General features: G+C 31.9%; 1 protein-coding gene across 2 annotated transcripts in view; it reads right to left on the bottom strand.

The window, feature by feature from the left end:
* Window positions 1-3,406: 3,406 nt before the first annotated feature.
* The window catches only part of LOC129965937 (serine protease 33-like), a 47,627-nt gene continuing 37,089 nt past the window's right edge, over window positions 3,407-13,944 (bottom strand). For both annotated transcript variants that reach the window (XM_056080237.1, XM_056080236.1), the window contains 3 exons: window positions 9,395-9,672; window positions 6,259-6,410; window positions 3,407-4,395 (listed from right to left, as the gene is read on the bottom strand). In XM_056080237.1, coding sequence (XP_055936212.1) covers window positions 4,231-4,395; window positions 6,259-6,410; window positions 9,395-9,672 — 595 coding nt within the window. In that variant the 3' untranslated portion in view covers window positions 3,407-4,230. The remainder of the gene's footprint in view (window positions 4,396-6,258; window positions 6,411-9,394; window positions 9,673-13,944) is intronic.

Raw genomic sequence — 13,944 nt, forward strand, 5'->3', positions numbered from 1 at the left:
AGCTGTTAAGCCGCACCATGTTGTTACTTTAGCTGCATGTAATGGAACTTCTTGAGCAACATCCTCTTTCTTCCAAATCCGACAATTGTGTGTGCTCACTTGTCTGTTAAAACAAAAATGTGCTTCATCCATCCACATTCATTTGTGCAAGGAAACATAACACAAATGATGGCCAATTTTCTGTTTCACTATGTATTAATTGTTGCACCCTTTGAATTTTGTATTGATAGTAGTGCAAAAGTTGAAGTATTGGCGACTTCATTTGAAATATTTGGCACACTTAAATTATCATAAGGCGAATGGTTTGTTAAATCTTTGGCAGCAATAGCAGTATATTCAATACTTGAAATGTCCACTTCTTTTCGCCCTTCTCCATATCGAGTCTTTTTGTTGCCATAATTTTTTTTAATCATTTTGTGAAAGCCACTGGTTGACATCTACAGTGCGCGAAAAAAGTATAAGGACAACATGTAATTGCATGAAAATATGCTTTATTTCCATTTCACCTAAGTGAACTTTTTATATTTCTTACTTCTGCTGCATAATTTTGTGATAACACTTATACCACATAAAAAACATTATTTAGCTTCAAAATATTGATTTTACAAAAATTAACATTAAAGGAAATACGGAAAAAATTATAAGGACATGTTGTAAAATACTTAAAAAATGTTTCAATAATCAAGAAAACTACCTTTTTTTCAATCACTTGAATAAGCTGAGAGGTCATAGATCCTGAAAGATCTTTTAAAATGTCCACAGATATTTTTTTCCAAGCGTCTTTGATAGCGACGACAAGATCTTGTTTATATTGATATTGTGTGCCGTTTTTATAAACTTTTCGGGCTAGAAGTCCCCATAAGTTTTCGATTGGATTAAGATCGGGACTTCTTGCCGGCCAATCAAGTAAATTTACAGAATTAGCTTCAAACCAGAGTTTTGCACCCGTAGAAACGTGTATCGAACCATTATCCTGCTGAAAAATATAGTCCCCTGAAGTAGTTAGTGGCACTTCAGGTAACAAACATTCTCCTAACATATCAACATACCTGTCCGAATTCATTTTACGGTTAATAAATACAATTGGAATGGTTCCATTTGCCGCAAAAGCGCCCCATACCATAACCGAGCCACCACCATATTGACGCCTGGAAAACACTTCCTTTGTCTTTTGCAGATCATACCAAAAATAACGAAAACCATCAGGTCCATCAAGATTGAACTTTTTTTTCGTCCGAAAAAATTACATCAGCCCACTTTTGACCAAGATAAATGTATTTTTTGGCAAAGTAAACTCTTCTTTTCTTATGATGATTTGTAAGAGGGGGGGGGGGGGCGTGACACTAATTTCCCATAAGAAACTTGAGGATGTTTACTCAAAACATTTTGAACAGTCCTTGTTGAGCATGGTAAACTCAAATTTTGTCTAACTTCATTTGCGGTTTCTCTTTTCTCGCAAGCTCTCCTTACAATCATTCTTTTTTGTCGACGAGTGAGAATTTCTGGTCTCCCAGTTCGCTTTTTCATACCATACATCCCAGGATTTTTTAGTAAATTATAAACCACCGTTTTAGATCTCTCGATTCTTTTTAAAATTTCCCATCCACTTAATCCACATTCTCGAAAAGCAACAATTTGTCCTTTTTCAGAGTCAGAAAGTTGAGTTCCTTTGGGAATCGTTTAAAAATTCACACTGAAAGTCGCCGAATGGGAAATTCTTTTCGCAAATGAATCTTTTAACTCGGAATTGTCATTTTATGCTTTCAAATATGCAAATTTTTAAATAATTACTGGAGAAAAAGCTATGTCCTTATACTTTTTTCCGTTTTCTTTTAGGTTCAAAAATCAAAATTTAAATTTTAGCAGATTTAAAATTGAAAATTTTAATTACTTTACGCATAAAATATTTTAGTTTTACTTCTATTTTTGCTGCAAAAATTTGCATACGATTCTGTAAACAAGGCTTCTAGATTTGGCGATTTTTCGCGTGTCCTTATAATTTTTTCGGGCACTGTAGTATTTTTCTCCAGTCATTAATTGATCTCTTGATACTTAGTATCATTTCAGGTAGTAACTTGCACTCTTTTAAATAATCCTAATTTATACTGTTTTATAATCCTTTTAAATGAAGTCTTAAAAAAATTTCAAACGGCATTATGTTCGGAAAGTGAGAAAAACAATTTTTTTCACCTCCTCTCTTAAATTCATGTTTGTGTTCTTGATTATTTGTGCATTGTCATAATTTTGTTTCGACAAAATTTAATCTTTATGTCTAACAATTACAAAAAAGCACTATTTTATCTTTCAAAGCTGATAATTCCTATTTTTCGACAACCTAAAAAAATCGCTTAAATGCCATTATTCAGCAAAACATATTTTACAATTGTTTGTTTATCTATTAGTATATATTGAAACTTGGCTGCAAATTTCTAAAATTCGAATTCTTCATCAATTTAATTTTTTACCTTGCTTTTGGAATTTCCTATTATGTTAAAGTACCACCTGTAATTCTAATTTATTTGATTAATTCGAAATGAAAATTGCAGAATTTTGTTTAAAGGTATCAAAATGTTACTTCTTATCTGATAAATAATCGTATAATTGCAGTTGCATTTAGAGATAATGAATTTCTTATCTCCTTTCCTTGCTCATGAAATTTAATCTGAGAACAATTTGTGTCTTTTAAAATATTTGATCGGTAATCGGTTTCTTGTGACTTAGAAGGGTTTTAAATGTCATTAACAATTTACTTCAATAATAAAAAGTGAGAATTTTTTGCCTCTGTACATCCATATTGATGTAAGGAAACGATAGGAAAAGGAGAAGGAGAGGAAATAGGCATTATGTCTTGAGATATGGAAGACTAAGTAAATAGGATTCCTATTCCAATCTCTCAACAGCATCTCAATTATTATTAAACTATAAGAGGTGTTTTTTTTTTTGTTTTTTTATGTTTGTATATCTGCAGACGTAGTAATGGTGCTGACATTGGATTTTATTAAAAAACAAGAATTGAACACTTCCTTAACGCAAGATTGTTTGATAATCTCAAACAGTAAGTCTACTTAAAGCTGGATTACAGTAAAAGATGTATTCGAAACACTGTTCTTAATGTATTGTATTTTTAAATGAATTTGTCTCTAATCTACAACAGAAGTTGAGAATTATAAATTCTTAACCAATCATGCTAAATAGTCTGAGAGTAAAAGAGAAACCGAAGTATCATGAAAAGTTTTCTTTAGCTGAAATTCTTGCTTCACGATAATTTCAGTGCCATGTTTTTATTACATTTTTTTCCTAATTATACAACACCTTTGTGTTTCCCACCCATCAAGCAAAATATAGGTTTAAATATCAAAATTACGACTTCAATATCTTATTAAAAATAATTTATTAATAAGAAAATTCAATTACAGCAGACATTAACATACAAGATATTACTCAAAATTAACTTAACACTAGTTTTAATCGAGATCTTTGCAATACTAAAAGACATCGAGGTGCAGGCTCAATAAATATTCTACACTTATCAAGTAAATTAAAAGCATAAATAAAACATTAACAAGCACCAAACATTAAAAACTGCTAATAACAGCATTATACATGTAAAAACACTTTTAAAAAAACAATGTAAATTGTAAGTACTTTTCTTAAATGTATATATCTGTAGCACCTGAATATCAAACAGAATAACTTGATAATATACACTGCACTGAAATACAATTATATTCTATTTTTTTTAATGTCTTATTTCAACAAGTATCTGATCGTTATTTCGAACTGTTAGCAATAATTATTAATAGCGGGTGCAAATTTCTTTGTAAACCAGATGAATGCAGTCTGCAAATTTGAATTTGTTAAGGAATCAGAAAAAGTTTTTCATAATATTACAATCGATATAAACCAATCATATAAAAGATGTAAATTGTCTTTCTGTAATACGAATTTTTTTCTCTTGCTGGGACTTTTATATCATTTCGTATATTTTTTTAAAAAACAGAAATAAAACTAATCGAATATTTTCTAACTGTGATGAGTTTTCATTTTTCTTTGGTAAGGCAAACCACATTCCTTCTTGAAGCATATCGAGTACCTTTCAAAACAATCAATTCTTACATGGAATAACAGTTAGCTCGTCATGGAGTATTGGACGCCACAGTTTTAACAGTCTAATACAAAAAATGTTTTGGTCTTCAGTAACATGAAATGTAAGCTTCTTTGTCTCAAATTTCAGTAACTGACACCAGTGACTTTCTGAATCCAGGGCACAAAAACGGAGACTCTGGAGTATATACCAGGTAAATGCTCTCTTGCACATCCAACACCAGCAGACACAACACCAATAATGCTAAAATGGTCGCCATCTTTCATGACTAAAGGGCCTCCACTATCACCCTGTGGAAGAAGTAAAACAGATAATGAGTAAGACATATAACATCATAGAGAAACTAACACTTTAGATTAGAGAGCGAAAAGATCAACAGAAGTACAAACTTTAATAAAAATAATTATGCTCTAAAAAAGTTTGGTTTGCTTAAATACGATTACAGGTATTTTGTATTTTTTTCTATTAAAAAAAATTATTTGGAATTAATCAAAAGAGGGCACTTACACATCATATTGACATGTTTCGGGCAAACAATAAATAGACAATAAAAGAGACCACAATAGCGTGATGACTAAGCATTTTAAAAGTAAATGATGCTTTACATGATCACGCCACAAGTTTAAGGCAGGACGAAGCGTGAACCTTATGACATATGTAACATTGTCCAAAGCAAAATCTAGAGCTGGAATTATAATGCATGCTAAAGTAAGTAGCATTTAAAATATTGTTTTGAAAGATGCTCTTAGTAAAAATTAAGCAACATAAAATATTATATTAATAAGTATCTTTTAACGGTTTTAATTTCATGTTTTAATTTTTCATTACTACAGAAACTTTTAAAATTGGGATGAGATTTCTTACGCATTTTAACTAATGCTAAAATATTTCCTTTTTTATTTGGAATTCAGCTTTTTTATTTTTTACATTTTCAAAATAGTTTGTTTCTATGTACTTTTATTGTCTGGAGGGAGAGAATCAATCCCTCAAAACGTCCTTCTAACCTGATTCAAGAAAAACATTGGAGTTGGCGAGCAAAGGGCGAAACCCTTTAGTATATAATAAATAAATTTGATCAAGTCAATTGCAAAATAGTCAATGTTGACTTAAATCCTTTTCTAGTTATAAAAAACCATATTTTTAGACCAATTATATTACAGCCCTTTGTCTGTGAGAGAAAATAAGTTCACTCACCACTGCTATATAGATAAGAATTATCGTCAGTTAAAAACTGTTCTATCTGACGACCATCTTTGTGATTAGTATTGTTTTCCTACAGATGATTGTCCCGAACGAAATCAGCTAGAATATATAAAGATTCGGACAGCTGAGATAAAATGTCATTTAGATTAGATTGATCAATATGAGTATTTGGTGTAAGGTAAAGATGACTTTAGTAATCAATGAGCTTGTGTTTTTTCTGACTGCAAGTGCTTGTAATGAAGTGTGTAGATGCGGAGGTATGAAATTAGATATGGAAAGAACAAGTCTTACTAAAACTCTTTCACAAACGTTAACTGCATGCAGTTCTTAATAGTAATGTAATGATAATATTTTAGTAAATTTAAAAGTATATCCTACAGAACAATTCAAGTAGTTGTTAAAAATCTATGATGTCTTTGAGATCAGATGTTTTTTTGTCCACTCAGAAACAATTTCAAGAAAGAAATGCAGAGAAAAAAGGATAAAGAGGTAAAGGAAATATGAAAAAAATTGAAATAATAAAAACAGATGATTTTGATCGAATATAAATTTTTTAAATATGAATTTCAGACGAATTTTCATTTATAAAATGAGCCATTCAAATTAAGTATTTTCATCATAAATAAAAGAGAAAATGCGCGCATGGGCACACACTTACAATTTATTTTGAGTATACAATTATAACTGCCAAAATATAATTTTCAAAGGTAGATTTCATTTAGCATTTGAGAAACCATTTTGCAATTCTAGATTTTTTAGCTCCTTTTAGCATAGTACAGCATCTTTAGTTTCTTTTAGCATTAGCATAGCACAAAATATAACTCAAGAAGTAATCATATTTCTCTCCTTTGTTTGTATCCAAAACATAACTGATAAATTGATGAAAGGATTAAAAATTCCATGTTAGTTTGATTCGATAAGAATAATTTGAAGCTATACAAGGAACTTACCTGGCAAGCGTCTTTTCCACCCTCCTTGTATCCAGCGCATATTTGGTAATTATATATTCTAACGTAGCTGCTGTAAACTTCTGCATACCACTTCTCGCAGATGGTGTTGTTTAGGATTGGAACTTGAACCTTCTGCAAACGTTTGGCTTTCGCTGAGGGAGATAAATTTTCGTAAGTGAAATCACATCTGAGGTCAAAACAACTTCCTGCAAAATCAAAGCCTAAGACTTTCTAACGATAAATAGAATTAAACTGGCAAAATAAAAATTAAACATCCCTAAATTGTAATATTTCTTGGCGGTTCAACAATTTTTAACCTGTATGTTAATCCGCATAAAGATTCCATAACATGCTGTGCAATACATCATTTTTAAAATTTTTGAAAAGATATATTGTTATTAGAATATCAAGGAAAAGAATCTGTTTATTTTTGAACAATGAGTTTCAAAGAAATATAACTCTACTCAGATAATGTATGAACAGCATTACATTCATAATTACATTCTTATATTTCATTAACCTGATAAACATTTTTAATGTTTTTTATTTTGTTTTAGAATCGTTCGCTTAGAATACATTTCGCGCTAGGTAAATAATTATTCCTATATCATTCAAGCTAAACTGCTTCAATAATTCTATAAATATTCTTAGTAGAACGACTTTTTTTTAAAGTGCTAAATTTCATAAGTATGATGCACTATCTCAATTCTAACAGCAAAGCAAGGACTATAAATGTACATGTTCTGGCAATTTAGGTTAAAGTACGCTTTGTTAAATTTGTAATCCAGTATTCGTTTTTAATTTTTCTGTGATTCATTCAGCTCATTTTAACAAATTTGTGCAAATATGTTCTTTCAATATACCACTTAATGTAATCACAGTTAATGTTTTTATCGTCCTCTTAATATTATCCGAATCCTTTGGTCTCGAACCGACAATACTTGGGAGTTACATGGGACAGTAAATTAACATTTACGTCACATTTTAATAAGGTCAAGAAAAAAGTGGATGTATTAACATATAAACTAGTGACAGTTGTGGATAAATTTTATGGAAAAAAGAAATACCATCTAAGAAGAATCTACACTGGGGCCATTGAGCCATTTGTTCTTTTCGGGCACGGAGCATGGGGACATAGGCTAAATCTAAAGAAAATCAGAGAAGCATTAAATTCAATCCAACGGCGCCCTCTCATCATTATGTCTGGGGCTTATAGAACCATTTCTACAGAAGCCCTTCAAGTGATAACGGGAATTTTGCCAATGGACCTCAGAGCAACGGAAATTTTCACTAAATTTCAAATAAGAACTTCTAGTAATAAAGTTAAAATAGGAAACAAATGCTTCAGCAAAAAAGATTATGAGATGTATTTTGACAAATTCGAACAACATCCTGCAGAATGGTTTATTCACGGTTTTCAAATTAAAATCCCAGATATGGATGGAATAGAAATTTTTACGGATGGTTCAAAAGATGAAAATAAAGTAGGAGCTGCAATAGTAGTATACTACTATGGGAAAGAAATCGATAAAAGTCTTGTGAAATTATCGAACCATGCCACAAGTTTCCAGGCAGAAGTGCAAGCTTTAAAGATGGCCATTGAATATTGTGAAAGGGTGGAAGACGGACAGAAGTGCTCAATTTTTTCAGATTCTCTCTCAGTCCTACAAGCCATACAATCATCTCACAATTGTAATAAGGAAATATGGACGATAAAAGAAAAGATAAAAAGTGTAAAAACTAACAAGTGGATAGAGTTGAATTGGGTTAAGGCCCATATTGGGATATATGGTAATGAAAAGGCGGATCAATATGCAAAGTTGGCGGCACAGAAAGAGGGTGTTGATATGGTTGTCCCCAAATCAAATGGTGTCTTAAAATGGGAATTAAGAGAAGAAATAAAGCTGCAATGGTTTGACAGATGGTATATGTCCAAAAAAGGAAGAGTAACTTTCGATTTTATTCCTAATCCGGAAATAAAAATAAGAAGATACCATCCACTGATAATTCAAATTATATCAGGACATGGGAGATTTCCTGCATATTTCCAAAGATTTGGAAGAATGCAGGACAATAAATGCATTTGTGGAGGAATCGGTACTGTTTACCACTATTTAAAGGAATGTATTAAAATCTCGGAGTTAAGAAAAAATCTGAAAATTTTAAATAATGACCTTAGTACAGTACTGATGGTACCAGGTAATCTTAAAATTCTGAAGGACATGATGTCGAAAATTGTCAGTTTTTTACCAACTATTTGAGAGTTTGTAGATAAAAGAGAAGGACAGTAATTGACCACTTTGTGGCCAATTACCTCGAGGAGAATCTCAGTTTGACAAATCGGTCAATGCAAGGATGGACAATGCTCAAGACAGCAGTCGGCCACAACAAATCCTGTCGATACTGCTACGTTCAGTGGTGGCGGGGTGGTCGGCTGTACGCAAGAAGAAGAAGGTCTCGAACCGACACATTCAAATGTACAGAAAAATATTCGTTCAGTGTAATCAATATGTGGATTAACATGATCAGTTTTAAATAGAGCCTTAAAGGCTAAAGATTGGCTCTTGTAGAATTTCTTGCTTCCTTTGTAAAGAAACATCCGGGAATTATCTTTTCCATGGGATGGGGTTGGCTTGTTCTAAACTGATTTAAATGGTCTGCCAAGCTGCCAAATTAGGCTTAAAATATGTTGAACAGTCATAAATCACTGCCATATGTCATTGAATTATGATACCAAAGAGGGTGGGGAACCGAGAGCTGATTTGTTTTAAAGGCAGAATTGAAGTTCTTAACAGCCTATAAATATTAAGAACTTCGATAAGGAACAATTATTGAATATTTTTAACTGTTATTATTTTCTTTTCCTTTGACACGATAAAAATAATTAATTTATTATATTCAGTTAATGTTATCAATCGGTAAATTTTATCAAAATTTTTAAGTTCCGGAATGATCACGTTAAGCATAATTATTGCTTTTCAGATATATAGAAATTGATCTAACGACTTAGTAACTTTTGAAAGATGTAAAAGTTCCAAACATTTACAACAAAGTAATATATGGCCAGAATGAAAAAAGATTCACAAAGTTATACTATAGTATCAATCCATTAAAACTTAATAATAAATATCCTCACCATTTTCAATTTCGTTCATCCATCCCCATCCAACAGCAGTTGCATTTCTGCCTTCGAGGTCCTGGTCTGGGTCTGGTAAACAGATGGGCTGCGTGTAGGCGTCGAAGACCAGAGGCCTCTTCAGCTTCAGAAGAGCCAAGTCATTACTATAGCGCCGGGGACGTCCAAAATCCGGGTGGATTGAGACCTCGGCTACATGGATGTCAATGTCTGGTCGAAATCTATCCACGCTGATGTCGTCCTCGGCCATACGCACACGGAAGTAACGAGCACTGTATCTGAAGAAAGAAAGACACAATTTGAGTACTCGGTTGTTGCTTTTGAAACCTTGATGTGTTTGCTGCAAATCTTGAGTTTTTAAAAGCCCTATAATAAAAGGAAGAAAATAACAAAGGTTTTTGCAAAGATTCCCCCCTCCTCTACTTTTGTCTCGAGCAAATGCTAGCCATATTCATTTCTTTTACTGTCATATTCATTTCAGGATCTTAAGAGCCCTTCCTGACGACTGTACTTCGATTAGCGATGGTACGCAGAAAAATGAACGGTTATTGTGCTTCCTATTTGCGCTTATAATCTGAATTCACCCTATTGGTAAATGTATGCATCTTCTTTCATCTTTCCTCTCGCCTATTTTTTGATGAAATAAGGGGGTTCTGAAGCATGCGCAAAAGCTCGGAAAGTTTCCGAATCCGAAAATGAATAGTACCTCTTATTAAGATGATACATGCATTCATACATGTTTAAAGTTTTTATTTTTATGTCGTTCTATTTAAAAAATAATTGGCCTTTAATTTAGCGGTCGTTTAAAAGGAATTACTGCATTCTAGACCAAAACTCTGTAATTTGATAACTGAATGAGCTTCTCCACTGTACGTGAAGGTATTGAAAGTTGGGCCTGCAGAGAGCAATGCTGCTTTTCTGTAACGGGGCGCCTGTCTGACTTGCCATCCATTAAATAAAAACTAAGCTGTCTACAATAAAGCAAAGAATGCTTTTGGTATGCTGTTCGTAATATTGTATTCAGGACAACATTACTGTCTTTTTCCTAAAATAATTTATTACTAATATTACTGATCGAAGGATAGAGAAGTGACTTAATAAAATTTACTGTTGAAAATGTTTTCTTTTCCCCAGATTTTATTTCAAAGGATTAAGGGAAAAAAATCATGCAAAAGGCAGATGCTGAAAAAATAAAAATAATGGTAAAGCATCGTTTAAAAGAGAAAATTCGTATGCATACATAAAGTAATTCTGCAGTTATGGATAGAAATTTGTATACTTTTGAACCTATAACAAGTGGTTAACATACCAAACCAAGTACTGTTTTTCATTCGTGTAAATCAACGTTTTCATATCCCTCCCCAAAGATATGTCTTAGCCGTTTTCCGTTTGAAAAAAACTACGAACCTAAATTTCAGGAAAAGAAAGCTACGAACCTAAATTTCAGGAAAAGAAAATCCTTATGCAAATTTATTTGCCATATATATGCTTCATTATTTTTAACAGCAGTTATCCACAGCTTTAGTTTCTGAGGTGATAGAAGAAATTACAAATAAGAAAAAGTCAATGAATGTTTCATCCATATAGCTACAAAAGAATGGAAGATCAATACAAAGACTAAGAGATGCAAAGTCTGTGAGAGATACAGAGACAACCATTTTTCCCGATGGCGGTTGCACAATCGTAAAACCGTTCAACCGGAACCTTTTCTTTCTGTCAGGTCTAGTGCAGGTGTTGTAAGGAGTGGTGAAAAGGACATGTGTGAAGCAGGTCTTTCTAGTACAAGAAAAAGGGGTTAGGTGCATACATATGGCACTCCACGATCCACAAAAAGATAGAATTTCCAACGGACAACACTTGTATCCTCTTCAGAGAATCCAAGCAATGGGTGCACTGAATCGTTCATTTGCTGTTTCCCACTAAAGAGTGAAGTGCAGAGAAATTTATTGACGACTAGGTTTTTCACACACGAAGCATCTTCGCATGCGAAGAGAAAATTACATCCACTTTGAGAATGTATGGCCGAATATTTATTTTTAAACGACGCTTTTTAACCAATGTTGGGCAGGAATTATCAAGCATTTTATATCACTGACCGGCTTCCGCAGAAAATCTATCAGATTTAAGAGAAAATGTTCCAACAGAAAACAGGATTCTAGTATGATGGAGTACCAACACATATCAGAAGAGAAATAAGGAAATAACTGAGTACTAATTTTTCAGACAGTTGAATTGAAGATTTATTCTTTTAAGGTGACTTCTCTGGTTACCGAATCTGCCATGTACTCTTTATGAGGATATTGTAGAATCTTTCATATGAGACTCTGCTTGAATCTAAAAATGGATTTTGTCGCGTACGGAAGGATTTTGGTGCAGAGAAGCGAACAGTATTGGTTAAATTCGATCACGCCTTTTACGATATAATTAGAGATAGAATCCGAAAATAACAATTTAAAAACAGCAATTTTCTAGTCAAAGGAAATTTCCCAATATATAAAAATGCATAGAATTAGTAAAGAAAATGGCAAAGTGTAAAATGAAAAATAAATTCATATTATATATTATATGGGGGGAATAAGAATAGTAAAAGTTCACTTCTAATTTTCATCATTTCTTATTACTGTTCAAACTGAAACGAAATTCTTTATCCCACAATAAGGTTGAATAAAGGTTTGATTTTTCTTTTTCGAAATAATGCTCATTATAAATATTTTTAATTCAATAATCCAAGTTCATCATACTTTAATTTTGCGTACTAGTTGCACTGAAATTTCACATGCAAATAAAAAAAAATTGCATAAGAGGATTTTTATTCTTTTAAATTGTTGAGTTGGCCACCCAAAATATCTTCTGTATTGCGCATTCAGATAAGAGAAGGGAAGGGAGGGAGGTTGAAGTTTCCATTTTTAGCATTTAAATAAAAGTCTATTAATTCTGAAAGAATATATATATATGCATTAAAAATTTGTAAAATAAACAATTGAGTAGTAAGTCATACTTCTGACTCTCCGACCCGCCCGAAGAGACACGGATAAAATACTGAATGACCGGGCCGCTGCAGTAGCAGCACTGGCGTGAACTGTGGTTGAGTCTTAAGGGCCATCTCCGGCCACGGTACAACCCTTCCCGAAAGAATTACGTCCCTTCATCGATGGAAGGTTCCAGATCCCTCACCTTTTTTTTTTTGTACTCTCCAGAGCGGCGAGATCCAACCACCATACCGGAAGCATCTCATCCTCATTTCGAGGTGCCCCCCCCCCCTCCGGGCGGTCACCATTGAGTAGTAAAATGACTTAAGAGCATTTTATTATAAAATTCCTTTATAAATAAAATTGAAAATAATCATTCTATACGTGTATGTTTTTGATATTGCTGATTAATTTTTAAATTGCTGTATTGCAGTTGAGCAAATTTTTCAAATGGAGAATAAAGATTGGAAAAGATATTGGAAATTAAGATTGGAAAAATTATAAGCAATTAATTTATTTTGAAATTGAATTATGAATAAAATTAATTAAAGCTTGGTCTCCTAGTCAACAATCTCTTAGCCAAAACTTACTTATATCAAATACAAAATCGAATCATAATTATTTTTTAACTTACTAATTGATATACGTGGTGCTTAGGTTTAAAACCTTTTCACTTATAATATTTTTAAAGTAGAAACTATTTCTGCATTTATTACTTTAATAAAAATAAAAAAAAAACCTTTAAAACTTTTTCAAAACAAAATTTTAAAAAATGTTGAGAATGATCAATTTATTTCGAAATTATTATGGACAAAAAGTAAAATATTGCTTAATTTTTCATTGTTTGAAGTGGCTGCTGTCGTCGAATATCGGTTAGCTGGCAATGGCTTTATTTTTCTTAACTCCGTTTAAATTATTGTTTTATACATGCTTTTAAATATTGTTAAATTACAATGAAAACAAATAAAGATTGGGCTAATAGATATTAAAATAAAATAAAAATTTAAAAATAGTGGTAGAGTAGTCTATAGTTAATATTAATTTTAACCTATTTAAGTAAAAAAATTAATAACAGTAAAAAGAAATACTACAAAAATGGAATTAATATCATTAGAACTAAAAAGTTTTAAATTTTAAGAAGACACTAAAATATTTCTTGAGAGATTATTTTCTCCCAATTTATTGCAGAAAAACATACATTTTATTAATTTATAATTAATTGAATATTTAATTCCCTTTTGCACTCTGAAAGGCCGACAGTATTCTTTTTCTTGTCTTAAAGAATAAGTGTGCAAAGTTTGGTTGAAATCGGACCAATCGTTTATGAGATGTGAAACATGTATGAATATACAACCAAAATAGCTTTTATTTATATTAAAATAATTAAACTATTCAAACTGAATTTTAAGTTATGTCGATATGCATCACTGTGCAATATAATATAGGTTAAAACTCCATCACGTCTAAAATACACGAGCTGCCATTTTTTACAAATACATAAAAGTAAAACTTTTAGATTAGTTATTCTTTAATTACCGAAAATATCCGATTAATCATGTGCATATAACGCTTTACATTTTC

This window comes from Argiope bruennichi, chromosome 4, assembly GCF_947563725.1.
Source record: "Argiope bruennichi chromosome 4, qqArgBrue1.1, whole genome shotgun sequence".
Taxonomy (NCBI): Eukaryota; Metazoa; Arthropoda; class Arachnida; order Araneae; family Araneidae; genus Argiope; species Argiope bruennichi.